The 15,685-nt window shown below is 42.5% G+C and overlaps 1 protein-coding gene across 2 annotated transcripts in view; it reads left to right on the plus strand.

The window, feature by feature from the left end:
* Positions 1-15,685, plus strand: part of Zmat4 (zinc finger matrin-type 4) — a 404,848-nt gene that overhangs the window by 232,995 nt on the left and 156,168 nt on the right. For both annotated transcript variants that reach the window (XM_060381492.1, XM_060381490.1), the window contains exon 5: positions 14,673-14,900. In XM_060381492.1, the coding sequence (XP_060237475.1) occupies positions 14,673-14,900 (228 nt within the window). The remainder of the gene's footprint in view (positions 1-14,672; positions 14,901-15,685) is intronic.

Consider the following 15,685-nt stretch of genomic DNA (forward strand, 5'->3'; position numbering starts at 1 on the left):
TTTTGAAGAAGGAAGCACACACTCAGTTTTTGGACCACCCCCTGGTCACTAGGACTTACATGTGTCAGCCCTGTGAGAGAAATGAGTTGAGGTCTTTTCGCCATGACTTTTGTCCTTTGGACCACAGTAGGTTTGGGACAGTGACTAGATCCAGTTTGCTGGCTTCTTGCATTTTAGCTAAAGATACAAGATCAAGGATTGGTAAGAATTAAGGGTTTTAACACCACAACTACTGTCGCTTTCCCCTTCAAGGCCAAATGCAGAAATTCAGTCCTCTCATATATAAATAATTCTGTATTTTATTTTTAAATTACTCACCTTGCCAGTGGTTGAGAGTGGAAATGAGATGTCAAAGAGGCGAACACACACATAGTTTTGTGAGTTGGTATGAGGAAGAAAGGGTGTCCATGTCAGCATTTATCTTAATAAGCACTGTGTGTTTGTATACGAGAACACAAGAAGTGATGCCAGGTCCTTGTAAATTCTAGGCCCCTTGTTGTCTAAAACAGGTGACTTAACCACCAGCCCAGATGTCCTCACTGTAAAACATAGCTGCAAACAGAGAGGTGATAGAAGTTTTGCCTGCCTTCCAACTCAGTAGTGGATTTTCCCAGAAGGCTAAGGAGTTTAATTGCCTGTCATTTGAAGACTCAGTAAATAGTATCTTGTTAGGATGATAGTTACCACATGAATGTTGACTACCATGAAACTATTGTCTTAGTGATACTCACACATCCTTTAAACTGCCCTGAACCTAACATCTCTCTTTTGGGTAGTCAAGTAGGATTTAGGACCATGGAGGACTTAGTCAGTCCTTTGGATAGAGCTGAAAGAGTTCCTTAACCATGTCTACGAAATAGTACAACGCAAGAGTGAAATGATCCGTTTGCTTTGCTTATCCTGGAACTGTCAGTGGGAGTCGTGGTTGGTCTTAGGATGTACACACAGAGGAAGTACATTGCTACTCAGATGAAACTGGTAGCAACTGTAATTCAGCTGGCTGAGGTAAGAGCCCAGACCATGTCCACTCTATGAAACTAAGAAGATGATGGTGAAGCAGGCATCACACCTGAAATAATGAGCATTGGTCATCCTGAACATCCTTATTTCTGGAAATAGCCAGATCTTGAACCCCAGCCTTAAAAAAAAATACACCTGTGTTTCCTCTGGGTTTTATAAGCATACCTAACAGGAACTTTGCTGGAATAAGTAAGCACTGTATTGCTTTGTATTTAGAAAATAGATTTAAGTTCTCTCTGACCAGCTCCCATCAGTGCCTGAGGATCCTCCTCTCTCTTCATGGCCACAGAAGAGGCCTATGAATATACTCAATATATCTCTGCCTCTAAGCCTGGACTGCTTGTGATTACATCACTGGCCACCAGGATGCTCTTGGGCCCTTGCCCTCAACAGGCTGCCCAGCACATCCTCAGAAGTGGGTCTCTCTCTCTCTTCTTTTTTTTTCCTCAGCAGGCCTTGAACTGAGGGTGTTAGCCTCTGCATGCTAAGCTCTGGAAGACAAGACCAAGGATTTTTGAAACACGTTTCTGAAGAGCCCTGTATACCTGCTCTGAACTATTTTCAAGCTGCCCAGGACCCTCTTGCTACGTAGGACCCTGCCTTTCCTCTCTTGTCCCTACAAAGCCAATGCCTTTTCTTACAGGAGACGTAAGACATTCATATCCCTGCCCCTCTCATCATAAATATAAGGTTCACTGCACCCTGGGGTAGGCAAGCCAAACTTCTGGTTTTAGTTTTGTGATTAGAATATAGCTGAAAATGCATTAATTTCTATGAAGTAAGTCAGGAAAACAGAGGCTTACAGTTTGTTTTCTTCTTCTTCTTAACTTGGATACCTTTCAAAGAAACTGCTTCTCCAGTGGATTTCCTGCTAAGTGATTCCACTTGTCTGTTGAGTACATGGGAATAGACGGCTTTAAATGTACCTAAGATTTTCTAGAGCATTTTGTTGTATTATGAGTTACAAAAGAGAGATTAAGGGGGCCCTACTAAGCCTTTTCAATCCCCTTTTCAGGCTGCAATTTTTATTGTTAGTTAGGGATGGCTCCAGGCAGGATCTAGGAATTTTGAGCAAAGGCCTCAAAACTGAGAAGTCAGGGGGAGCATTAGAAGCAGGCAGACCCCATCATAGGTAGGGTTGATTGCCACCAGATTGCTGCCTGTTGAGATCACTTGCCTGAGAAGTAGGCGCATGCTGAAATCCACCCTTCAGCTCTTCCCGTGATTATACCTTGATTAATATAAACTGCTAATCATCAGCCTCTTTATTTTGCTTTCCACCAGTGCAGCAGCTAAGATCTAAAGGCCTGGACTTTCCTCTTCCAGTCAGTAAATCTAATCCCTATAGAGAGCTAAGGCGAAGTTAAGTCTAGGTGTAACAGCCTTTTACTACATACTTTTTTTTTAATACAAAGGGGGAGGTTAATTCACATGTTTTTGTGAATCCTGATGTTTTTATATTTAAGAATTTTGCTTTTCAGTGTGTTTATGCCACATCCAGAGATAGGGTAAACAACTCACAAAATTCCACTTTATCCACTTGTTTCTAGAGAGATTCCATTTCATTTGCATCCCACAGCCTGCTTGCTGTGATGGTGTTTCCGGGTTCCACTGGAAACAACTGTGCTGCCGTTGTCACCCCTGCTTTAGTTACCAGCTACAGTGCAGGTGCCTTAGCGTCAAGGGCCATTAACTATGTCTCTTCTGAAGACCTGCTGTTCCTGGCCCGCTCAGCTTCCCTCTTTCCAGCCACTTTGGAAAATACATGGCCAACAGGTCAAATTCCCTCATCTCCGGTGTGTCTCAAGTATTTGTAAGTTGTACTTCAGCCTCTCTTCTTCTAAGTAGGTTTAAATCTTCAGCCCCATGTGTGCACCTGCCTTTCCTTTGTACGTCATCTCTCTGGCTCCTACAGACCCTCCCTATATCCTATCAGCCATCTTGTTCAGCTTTGGGAGAGACTCGGATCTCTGTAATAACAACAATACTGTGGCCAGTTGCAGGGACACTCACCCTCACACAGCCCTGACCTTTGCTGGCTCAGCCCCCTTCTGGAGAGATGGCACTGCTTAACTATGGAAAGAGCATGAGCAGTGAGGAGATCTGGGTTCCAGCGTGGCTAAAACAGTCACAGAATCTGCACAGGAAGGCATATAAAGCCAACTTATGTAAAGTTGTGATTTGAACCTAGTGAGATTTTATTACAAATACTTCATGTTTTTCTTTTTCTTGGAAAGCACATAGACTTTTAATAAAAAATAGTCCTTGGAAACTGGGTCAGAATATGTCCATTCTGGCACTGAAGTTCATGAGGTGAGCTTTGTGCCTGGTATGGAACACAGTGCCAGCTGTGATGTGTATGCAGTAAGGGACCGTCATGCTTGGAAAGGTGGCTGTGAAAGTGTGTCCATGCCGTAGACTATCCCCTGTTGGGTCTGTTGCCAGCTTTTAAGGCACCGGAGAGGCACCTACAAAGCTGTAAGGCCTACTTTTGTGGACTCTCACCCCAGTCCTTTATCCTAATTTCCTAAATTCAAATTTGCATACAAATTACCTGAGACTTTTGCAGAATACAGACTTCCATCTCTTGGTTGGGGAATGACCTGAGAAGTGTATTTGTGGTGGAGGCACACTCTAGGGAGCAGATTTGAACTAGCTGCTCTCTCACTGCCTGTCCTTGGCCCGGGCAGCCTCATCAAAAGAAATTATTTACATTCTCATGTATTCAACCCCTGTCATTTCCGTGTAGCAGTAATGCTGTGTGCTGATGAAGCTGTAGTGAAATTAATGGCAATGGCTAATTCACTTGGTAATGTATGCTTTGTGTAGGTCCTCTGGGGAGTGAGCTAACTTAATGATTTTCCAACATTTATCTGGAGAGACTTGCAGGGCCTAAATTCTCCTTCCTAATTTGCACTTACCTTCTGTTCAGCAACCTTACTGCTCAATTGGAAAAACAATGATATAAAACCTGAGGCTTCATATTCTCAGAGACCAGGGGGCCTCAGCACCTAACACCCTGGCTGCTCTTGGCATAAATGTTGGAAGAAACCTGGCATGTGCAAGACTGCAGCAGCTCATCTGTGCCACGTGATCTCGTGAGGTTCTAGAGGTGCTTTGAAGTTTCATAGAGCTCAGTCAGGATAACATCGATTCCTGTGTTTGTTTGTATGCAGATAGCAATTAAGGAGGAATACTTTACCCATGGTTTATCTACAAATAGATACAAGCACTATGCACAGACAGTTAATGTTGTGCTTTTGGTAATTATTTTTGTTGTTGTTGTTGTTTTGTTTTGTTCTTGAGACAGGGTCTCTCTGTATAGCCGTGGGTGTCCTGGCACTCTGTAGACTAGGTTGACCTGGAACTCAGAGATCCGACTGCCTCTGTCTCCCGGGTACTGGAATTAAAGGCTTGTGCCACCACCATCTGGCCTAATATTGTGCTTTTAATACAAAGTGGGGTCAATTTTCACAACCTGAAAACCACAGAGTATGGAGGTCAAGGATAACTTCAGAGTACATGCAGGAGGAATCTCATACTGAAGTTAGAGAGAAACCAGGAAACCCCTTCCGTGTAGGGGGTGGTGGTATGGGCAAAAATCAAACAAACAAACGGCAGATGTGGATGTAGGAGTTCTCTGAGAGAACAAGGTCAGGCTCCCTTCCCAACAGGACTTCCAAATGTTCTGCCTTTCCTGGCCCCGGGCTTTGCCTGCTTCTCTCATTCTCCAGATTTAGGAGTGGTGCTTTATCTCGGCCACGCTTCCAGCACTGATCACTGTTCTCCTCTCTGATTCCTCTATAAATATTCATGGGCTATAAGAAATGATCCAGGAAGCGGCTTCTCCAGTTGAAGAAGCTGATGCTGGAGGACAAGTAAATTATTTCCTCCTCCTGAGGGGTGGGGTGTGGGTGGGTGGAGTGGAAGTGCTGACAGAGTAACGGGGCCCCCGGCTGGTGCCAGTGCCTGAGCCAGGTGTCAGCTGCACAGTCCTCCCGCTGCTCTGGCCTCGGTTTCTGTGACCTAGGCAATGTGTCTGGCTCAGAGCACTTTCTGGGAACAGGTGTTGGGAGGTGGTGAGGCGCCCAGTTCCTCTCAGCAACTCCATTGCATCTGTCTTGAAGGCTGCCTCTTGCCCGTGCCGGGTAAGGGATCTAAAGTTAGGAGCTGTCATCAAGTCTAGAGGTAACCGGTTAACAGGTGTTTTTGTTAACTCCTGCCCAAGCAATTAGCAACAGATCACCCTTCCATATGATTTCACTTCATTTTTTTTTTAACGAATTCAAAAATATTCAGGAGAATTTCTAGAATTATACAATTCACAAATTCTACATTGTGCGCCCAGAGTGATGAAATCTTTTGTCTAACCCTGTCCTGCTCAGGATGTCAATCACTCTTTGGTATAGTGTATCAATGCTGGATACGCTACCTCTGTTTGCTACTTAGCGACCATAGACATGAGGTAGACTCTCATGGTATCACAGTGCTTATGTTCAAATGACCCTACATGGAATTAATAATGGCTCCAAATTGCAAGAGTAATGGTGCTGGCCATCCAGACATGTCAAGAAGCACCATAAAGTGCCCCTTTTAAAAAGGGAAGGTAACCAGTCTCAAAAAAAAAAAAATATTCTAAATGTGCTAAGATACACGGTCGTAGCAAAACATTTAACACATTGGGAGGTCTGGGCTCTCAGAAGTATATCCCAAACCGCCATAGAGGAAAAACGGGTACATTGTTAGGATGCTTAATGTATCTGAAGTTATGCTGCCATAGGTGTCTTCAGAATTTTCCCACTGTGCCCTCAGGTCAGAAGAAATGCCTTTCAGATACATTAACTAAAGAGTTAGATCCAAGTGATTTAAAATGTCTGTTTTAATAGCTTGGCCATTTGAAAACATAATACAAATCAAATGAGAGAAACTTAATCTTTTCATTGTATTTTTAAATAACCTTTCTGACTAATGAAGGCCTGTTTTGTCTGCTGGGCACTGTATAGTATCACAAACTCTGACAACAAATATTGATACCTCCCCATTGATCAGTAACATCCAAACATCCAGGTTCACAAAAATAGGAAATGATTGCAAGGAATATGGCATCTAATAGTAAAAACGTGGGTAACCTTGAACCAGTGGCTCCTGTGGGATCCAGAGGACTTTACCGTCTTCAGATTTTAACACCCTTTATGGATTTTGTATGAGTTCCTTGTGTTATCTCAGGCCAACTCCACCAAGAGTTTGGGAACTGTAGCCACAACCAAAGACACATTTCCCCTGGCAGAGTGTGTAGGAAGCCTGTTGTGATGCCTGCTCTGAGAGAAACATGTTTTCCAAGCAGTCTACAGACAGTCCTGTTCAACAGCAGCCGTTATTACCAAGCTGGGGAGGAGGGGATGCCATGAGTAATCTATGGTTCTTTCTCGGATGTAAACTAAGTTATAGAGACTGAATCTCTTTCCTCCTTTAACGAGGCCCAGTTCCTGGCACCTGAGATGGATCAGTGAACAAACAGATAATAAGCCTTGTCCTGTGGAATTTACATTCTGAATTCTTGTTAGTATGAGGAAGTTATAAAAGGCTTTTCATCCCCTCTACAGTTCTGTGTAATAGCCTATTTTTCAGAGATGAAGATGCTGAGAAGCACAGGCATACTTCAGATATCCTAATCAGTGACTGAAACTGGAGGGAATTATTTTGTATTAATGAAAACCAGTGATCTATGACTACTGACATATGCGTGAAGATGGCTGAGGAAGCAAGCCCTGTTAGCAGGCTGAGTATGCTAAGAATGTTGACATACAACTGAATTAGAAAGGCAGTTCTGGGAAGCCATCATCCATGTTCTTAGGAAACACACAATGAGGTATAGCCTGAAACATCACATACTATAGTGTTTAATTTATAGAATGGTATGAAAGGCTTTTTTTTTTTTTTCTCTTTGTCTCTCTCATGGCATGGGGAAAAGAATTTACTTCAGGGTCTCTCCTGTGATAAGAGGAGAGGTACTTAACTTTATCTAAATAATTAGGCTCCTTTTTGGTTTTAAAAAATATTGTGAAAACTGCTTTTCTCCTCTTGGCCTTCTGGGAAAGTAGAAGATGCAGGTACTCTTCCATTATATTCTGTCCACGCTACCTTTCTTCCATCTTATTTCCAGGAAAATCAACAACAAATTAATAAAGAAATCATTGCAAATGAAATCTTCTGAGATGTAAGACCTGCTTGCAGTGCCATAAGTCTCTAGAGCCGCGTTTTCCCAGGCTTTAGACTAAAACATGGTAGCACGAAATGCAGCCTCCACATAAATTATAGAATAAAAACGCTTGCCTTTGCACCAATGAATACATATACATGAATATTTAAAAAAATTCATAATCCACAGTAGAAACAAGCATTGCTAAGATTTCGATTTATACCCTTACACATTTGTACATAGTTTTATGGTGTGTGTGGACATAGCATTTCATGAGTGATTTGGTTTTATACCCTGGGCACAATATAAAACCGATCCTTTAATATGTGTTTTATCCTGAGCATCTCTGTAGGTCACTTAATACTTTCTTAAAACATCGTCATATTGTTTTATTTCCTATTGCAATAGTGGAATTTCATAATATGGATCCTGACATCATGATGAATGCACCTTCTTTGTTAGCTCGGTGACTGCTGAAATTCTCAAAGCTTTCAAATTTAGCTTTCAGAAGATATTTATTAAAGCACACCCCCACCAGGTAAGTGTGAGCAGAAGTCCATAGTTCCTTCTTCCTTCTTTCTTTTATCACACATGCATCAAACAGCGTGAAAAGGATCTGAGTACCAGTGGGTCCCCGCATGGTGGCCCAGAGCCGTGACAGGTGCCTGCAGAAGGATCAGGATAGCTTGGCAATGAAGCTGCAGATTTACACTGCAGCTGTGTCTGCAGTCAGCACTTAATGATCCAGTCAGATGTACCGTCTACAGTACTTAGGTGGAAAATGTGCCCATTGCTGAAGAATTACTACTGTCATTAATCTGAATTAAGAAAGAGGAAAGACAGTCCATCATAAGCACTGGAAATCAATTTCCTTTAAGGGAAAAATGCACAGTTTCAAATAATGCCTGCTGCAAGAAGATGCTGTTCCCCAAGACATGCATTTGGGCTCAACCTAATGACTCATTTGGCCTATTGGTCCCTAGGCACCAGTTGGCATAACTGTGAAGCTGGTCACAGAGCAGGAGATCTGGACTTGACTATTTCTCATGCTACATCTCACTAGAGCCTTCTGCGCTAAACAGTTCCTCTCCTAAATTCCAAAGTACACCCGTGGTCCATCAGGAATTCGGGGGCAATTAAACTAAGAAAGTAAAATGGTGGTAACACACAAATGGGAAAGATTGGGATCATGGACAAGAATCCAAGGCAAGAAAGCCACATACTGTAAATGAAGCAGGTCCCTGGGTATATCTCCATGGGATGAGTTCTTTGTCAGAGCTGCCTGTGCTTTGTTAGCTCATCACTTAGAAAGCACTGAGAGGAAGTGAGGCTAAGAAAGGGAAAAGGGAGGAAGTAGGGGTAATGCTTGAGATTCGGAGAGTGAGAGAGACAAATAGAGAGGGAAAGGTCGAGAGAGAAAAGAATTGAGAGAGGATGAGGGAAATGAAAAGAAGGGGTGATGGAGACAGCAAGATTGAGAGAGCAAGGAAGACTGGCAGAGATAAAATTAAGAAGGGGAGAGAGGACTTGGCAGATATGAGGAGGACACGATGGGGGAGAGAGAAAGGGAGAGGGGTCATAGCCATAGTGTGTGGTGCTGAAGAGAAGTGCTCCATGGGTGTTGGTGATAGGAGCAGGGGATGGCCCATTGCTCGCTCTTTTACCATTGTTTGATGCTCCCTTACTGATCTGTTTGCTTCATTGAAACACCTTTCCCAAACACCTCACAGATTCCCTTCTCTTCTTAGTGTGACATGAAGGCAGCCTTTCCCTCAAAAGTAGGAGTAGACACAGCAGGTTGTCCTGTTTCAGCCTTGAAAGTTCCATAACTGGAGAGCCTCTCAGTAGCAGCCATTTTATGATAATCAGTACCTTTTTGATTAAAATGCCTAACTTAAGAAGAGGAATTATTTAGCTCACAGTTTTGGAGCATCCTTTCCATGGTTGCTTGTCCCCCAAACTCTTGGGCAGAGCACCATCATCTGGAGGAGGGTATGCTGAAGACTCCTGTTCCTGGAAGACAGGAGACATGAGGGGCAATATAAAAAGGGGCCATGCTGACATGTAGTCCCCACCCCAACCTCTTCCAATATGGGCCACCCCGTCCTTTTCATTTCCGCCCCAAAGTGCCATCAGTGAATCTATCAAGAGATGAATCCATTCAGAGTCCTCAGGGCCTAAGGGTCTCTGGGGATGCCATCACAGACATGCTGGTATGCTTTCCCTAATGTCTGAAGCATTTCTTAATCCAATCAAGCACGTCACCAGAAGTGACCATCAGAGAACCACAGCGGAAGCCAGAGAAGGAGTTTGGATGTCAGGAGAGACACAATTTCCTGCTCAAAGTAAGGCTTCCAGAATACCATGCACAATGCTTAGTCTCTGAAAAATAAATGGGCCACCCTACAAAATGATGGAAATTAGAGAACAGTGACTTTCAACCTACCTGATTTAATATTTATGAAAGGAAGCTTGAGGTGTGATTCCGTACTTTAACAAGATGTGTTTTTTTTTTCTGTTTAACTGTCAATTCCTCTTCTCTAACAGCTTGTCACCCCTTGCTTATATGTACAGTGACTATCTTAACACCATGTTTCTCTGTATTGAGAAATTTCATGGCATCAATTAGAAGAAAAAAAATGTTTTATTTAAATTTACTTGCTTATAATGATGGCCATTTGTTGATTGATTAATTGGTTGTTTCATTCATTCATTGAAAGACATGATTTTCACACTCCTAGCCCGTCACCACTCATGCAGAGGAAGTTGCAAGCAATGCCTGGCTGCGGAGTGAGGCAGTATTGTGATAGCAGTGCAGATGTTGAAAACATTTTTGCCCTCAAATCAGCTGGTGTTTTTGTCATAAAGGGGTCAAAAGTGCATATGATTCCCAGTTACTATTGAAGAAAACTCGCCTTGTCACTTTCTGCTGAGATGCTGTTCCCTGAAAAAAAAATATGTTCAAGGCATTCAGAAGATATAAAGTGTGTTTAAGGCCAGGATGTGACTCTTCTAAGTAAAGTTCTGACTTAGTGCTTTGTTCCAGCTGTCTTAAGTCTTAGAGGAACTGAGGCCTATTTGGGTTACTTTTCAGTGGTTACAGATCTGACTTTTGGCCAAAACATTTAGGCCAAAAGTGTTTTAAAATGAGAAAATTCAAGGTTTGTCATATGTACTGTTCTAGTTTGCCTTTGATTGTGCTGATATCACAGCATGACCAAAAGCAACTTAGGGAGGAAAAACGTTTATTTCAGCTTAGAGATCACCATTCTTCATGGAAGAAATCGAGGGCAGAAACCCCAGGCAGGAGCTTGGAGCAGAAACCAGGGAGGAACACACCCTCCTGGCTTCCTCTCCATAGCTTGCTCAGCTAGCTTCATACAACCGAGCCTATGCACATAGGGATGGTACTGCCCTCAGTGAACTGGGCCCTCCAACATCAGTGAACAATTAAAATTTCCCATAGACATGCTACAGGCCAATCTGAGGGAAGACGATTTCTCAACTGAGGTTCCCTCTCTTGGTGACTCTAGTTTGCATCAAGTTGGCAATAAAAGCTAACTAATACATATTCTGAAACATGTACCACATGGCATGAGTATATGAACCAGGAAAATAGCCAATAATTCCATTGAAGTATATCCCACAGCAAATGGTTATATAGCCTGAGTCATGAGGAAACTTGAGTTTTCCTAGTTTTGTTTTTTTTTTAAATTTTTTTTTCGAATTGCAACGAAGAATCATTGGGGTGTATACTAAAGGAGAGATGTATCTGTAAAAGCTTATCACCTCATTTCCCTTACACACATTCCCACAAACACACATTTTTATGACTAAGATTGCAAGTGGTTTTAAAAAATGCTAAGTGAACAGTGTAAGTTTAGAGGAAGAAACGGTTGTAAGGTTAGAGGAAGGAGAAAGAGCTCTTTCTTGGCTTGTCAGGGTGTCATTCAGTAGGTGAACTGAGCCTCCCATAGGGCAGTGCAGCTGTGGGCAGAACACAGCTCGGGGCCACATGCCTGCTGGCAAGGGTCAGCTGGCGGCAGGAGATGGCCACAACTCTTCACTATCAAAGGGTCTCATTGGGAAAACAGTCAAAATTGCCATTCAACTTTAGGAACATTAATGGACTACTATTTTTGAGAGCCATGTTTTCATAAAATACAAAAATAGATGCATGTGACAATTTTTCCTACTGCTTACAGAAGAGCCAGCACTGCTGCTCTTGCCTAAGCTATGGGGCTGTCTTTTGCATGGAGATCTAAGACAGCTTTTCTTTATGCTTTTTTTTTTTTTAATGCAGTTTATTCAGGAACCTTGAACAATCATCTGACCCTGGGGAAAGCCAGCCCACAGCTTAAATAGCCTCTGGGTAGCCAACCCCGGCGTGTCACGTGGGCAATGCAGATAGGTCCACATACATGGAAGCAAGCCAGATCCTCAGCCTTAGCCAAATGTGGAGTTGTTCGTGACAGAGAGCACTCACCATCGGGAAGGTGGAAGGCGGAAACCAGCTCCATCTTTAAGGCATAGCATTCCGCAGCTCTCTACAGTTCCCCCTTTTTGTTTTAGACGCATCAGGCAAGAGTAGAGGTCTGATCTCTGATATTAGAAATAAATTGGGACTTTTTTGTGTTTTTTTGAGACATAATTTTTTGGTGTATCCCTGGCTGTCCTGGAACTCACTCTGTAGACCAGGCTGGGCTCAAACTCAAGAGATCCGCCTGTCTCTGCCTCTCAAGTGCTGAGATGAAAGGCTTGAGCCACCACCCTAGGTTATTTTATAGTAATTTTAAAGGATGATATAGCAGTACTTAAGGCTTTGGCTCTCAGCACTGGATGAATACTGGAAACATGGACAGTGTTAGAAGAGGGCCTAAGTGAGACTCTATGAATCTGTTTCCTATCCCCATATATTTTACTGTGTTTGGTTAGTCTGGGCATAAAGATTTTAAGATTTAAATGAATCTAATGTTTAAAAAAAAACCCACAGGCTTTGAGTAGTTAACTATTCTGTGTTTAAGTTTTAAAAGAGTAGGTGAAGTCAGTATTGGATATTTTCTCACAAGTTGAAAGAATACATAATGTATGAAATTAAAAGAAAAGTACATGTTATATAAAGGATGGCTTTCATTCAGAGATAATCATTATTCTTCTTTGTATTTATTTGGTTAGGGTAATGCACTTTGGCCAAGCATTGTGTTATGATCCATGCACATACAGATTTTATTAAAACTGAGAGACTGTGCTCCTCCTCTCTAATTTCTATATTTGGCATGGAGTCAAAGCTGTGAAAAGGACAGCATTTCTCTAGCCTATTCATCCCTATGTAGTGAGTCTGTAACCACAAATGTGTCAGCTGAAGAGGAGAAGGTGACCCTGAGGTGTAGCTTTCTGGAAACCGAAGATGTCAGGAACCAGAAAGTTGCTCAGCTCAGTGGAGCTGAAGGCTGGACAGGATCTACCTTTGATTCAGGGCTGTTTCCATGCTGCTGCCTTCATTTGCCATCACAGGCATAACGGGGATGGGAACTGGCTTGAGGAGGGAGGGGGGAAGGTTGGAAAACAAAACAGAAGAAAAGTTCACCTTTCAGGTTTACAAGCTAACACAGTGTAATCTGGGTGGGGAGGGGGCGGTAAAAAGCTACAACACAAACAGTTCTCATGTGCCAGAACAATTATCTGATTGACAGGTTCTTTCTTATGTGCCCTTCCTGCCTAGATGTAGACTATCAGGTATCAAGTAACAGAATGACCACAAGATTCCCTGTTAGAGTTTAAAGAGAAACAGCCATGCTTCAGGAGTCAACATCCATTCAGACTGTGAATGCTTAATGATTTGTTTCCTGTTGCTATGTAGCTCTGTATCTTCAGAAACTGATAAGGATGCAGGAAACTGTAGAAGCAAGGTGCAGATTCCTTGAGATGGGAGACAAATATCTCTTCATAGACAGGATGACTGCATATTTGTGGCTTTCATTAGTGTTGCTAAGTTGTGACAGAATGATACCGGATGGCAGCTAAGACATATGGCCCACATTTGAGCCTCATTTCTGTGTGGCTCTAGCTGACCAAATTCAGCAGGGAGGCTTTTAAAAAACATTAAATGTGTCAAAGTTTCTCCACACTGTTGGCCCATTTAGTTTCATCTTACCTACACCTGTGATGAGCACTCAGGATGAAAGGGAGCCTGCCTGAGACACTGTCATGATCTTGCACTGCTTGGATGAAAATTTCATCTAGCAAGTATGTATTTGTGTATCAGTCATTTAACGCAAACATGAAAGGGTCTCCATAAAACTTTGGAAGCTTGAGGAATTGATTAATTAGTTCTTTAACTTGTCTTTAATGTCCCAAGCTGTTGCTTTTCCTTGGAAGAATGGCCTAATAGTCATGATTTTGTCAACTACAAATCCTTGTCATGGAGATTAGGGACTTGTAGAAGACGCTGTTAAATTGCTTATGCCTAATGAGCCATCGAGACAGAAAACCAGTTTCTTCTTCCAAAATATTTGGATTGAAGTATTTTTTTTTTCTACAATTCAGTGCAATTCTTTATAAAACAAAGAGGAAGTAGACCTTTGGTCTTTGTGTTTACTAAGCATGAATGGGGTTCCCAGGGGTCTCAGAAGGAGCATTGGCCTTGGAGCTTAAGTATTTGGTCCTGTGCCATGCGATATAACTACATCCTCACCTTTATAGCAGCCGTTTGCTGTCTTTGAAGTCAATCATCTGAGAAGTAGGACAGTAACTCCAGGCACACTCATTGTAAGGAAAGAAGCAATTTGTATGTTGAAAGCATAGAGAAGTTATTTTTACTTTCCATTAGTAAACTCCTTCAAGTTCAATTCTATTCTTTCCTTAGGCCAGAAATAACTCTAAAGTTCACAATGGGATGTGTTAAATTAATAGCTGGGAGTACAATCTCAAAATAGTGATATGTGCCCTTTCAGCTTAGATAAAGCAACATCTGCTCAAGAGAGTGTCTCGCCTGGTCTTTCTGGGAGAGAAATTGTACTTTCAAAGTCAGCATTAGCAGGTATGGTCTGAACTAGCCTATACCAACAGAAAGCTGTCATATTTAGCATGGTTTCCTTAGTTGGTGCTATTCAAATCAGCTAGCTAATGCCTCTGTTTATTGGCTCTTTCAACTTTAGCATCAGTTGACTCATTCAGAGTCTTTCGTACGCCAAGTTGATTGACAGAACATATCTTCAAGACTTTAAAGCTCCTTTTTTTTCCCCTTACAAAGAGACTATCTCTTGAGCACGTTGACACAAAACTATGCAACCTTTGATCTTAGTGCTTTTTTATAAGAGACTCTTGTTTGTAGCCAATTAATTTCCTGGTGTTGACAAAGCCCCTGCCATCCTGAGCATGGGCTGTTCATTCCTCAGCACTGAAGGGAAATGTGCTCAAACATGCACTGACATGCTATTGCTTTCTCCCGCAGCAACACCCCTGAGTTCACTTAAGACCCCTCGGGTGGACACGGCTCCTGTGGTCGCCTCTCCCTACCAAAGAAGAGACTCAGACAGATACTGTGGTCTCTGTGCGGCCTGGTTTAATAACCCACTGATGGCTCAGCAGCATTATGATGGCAAGAAACACAAAAAGAATGCAGCACGGGTTGCCTTGCTAGAGCAGCTTGGGACATCTCTGGATCTCGGGGAGCTAAGAGGTAAGTGAGTGCCTTCATTGTCAGTATTTTCCCAGAACAGAATGGTGATTCTCATTGCTTTAACCCTCAAGGAACACATGACAGTCTCTCAAAGGAATGGGTGCAAAAGGAAATGAGCGCTGGCTGACTTTAGCCTGGCTTTTAAGAGCATCTTTATTTCAAAGTATTTATCTCCATATTTTTATTGACCGATTTCCAGATCAAAGATGGGGATCTATGAACCATTTTCCTTTCTTTCTGTTTGCTGTTAGGCCCCTTTTCTAGTGAATGCTTTTGGGGATGAGAAGCAGAAGAGAAGCTGAAGGTCAATAATGCTGTCTTATGTAACCTCATGTGCTGCTTATGGTCCGGCTAAATGAAGCAATGCTGGGCCCTGTGTGGCCTCCTGCAGCCATTCTCTGCCTCCTGCCTCCAGGTCTCCCTAGGCTGCTGGAAAGTTGAAGTTCCTGTGAGTTGGTTGTCACCGAGGCTGTGGCAGAGGCTTGGAGAGTGTAGAGTAGCCACGAGGGCTGTGGGTTCCTTTAGGGGCCATAACCAACTTATCTCCATGAGATATTCTATCCTTAATAATCTTTTAAGCATTTTTTGATCACATAAACATTTTTATCAGCCTGATATTGGCAGGGTAGAAACAGCAAATTTTCATCTATGTATTGTGTTGCTATTTTCTCAGAAAATGATGCGATGAAAGATGCCATTGATCCTATGTACCTAAGCCTGCTACATTATGTTTTAGATGTGGTTTTATGAGCGGGCCAGGAGACCATCGATAATAACACTTGTAG

Source organism: Meriones unguiculatus, chromosome 4 (genome assembly GCF_030254825.1).
Source record: "Meriones unguiculatus strain TT.TT164.6M chromosome 4, Bangor_MerUng_6.1, whole genome shotgun sequence".
Taxonomy (NCBI): Eukaryota; Metazoa; Chordata; class Mammalia; order Rodentia; family Muridae; genus Meriones; species Meriones unguiculatus.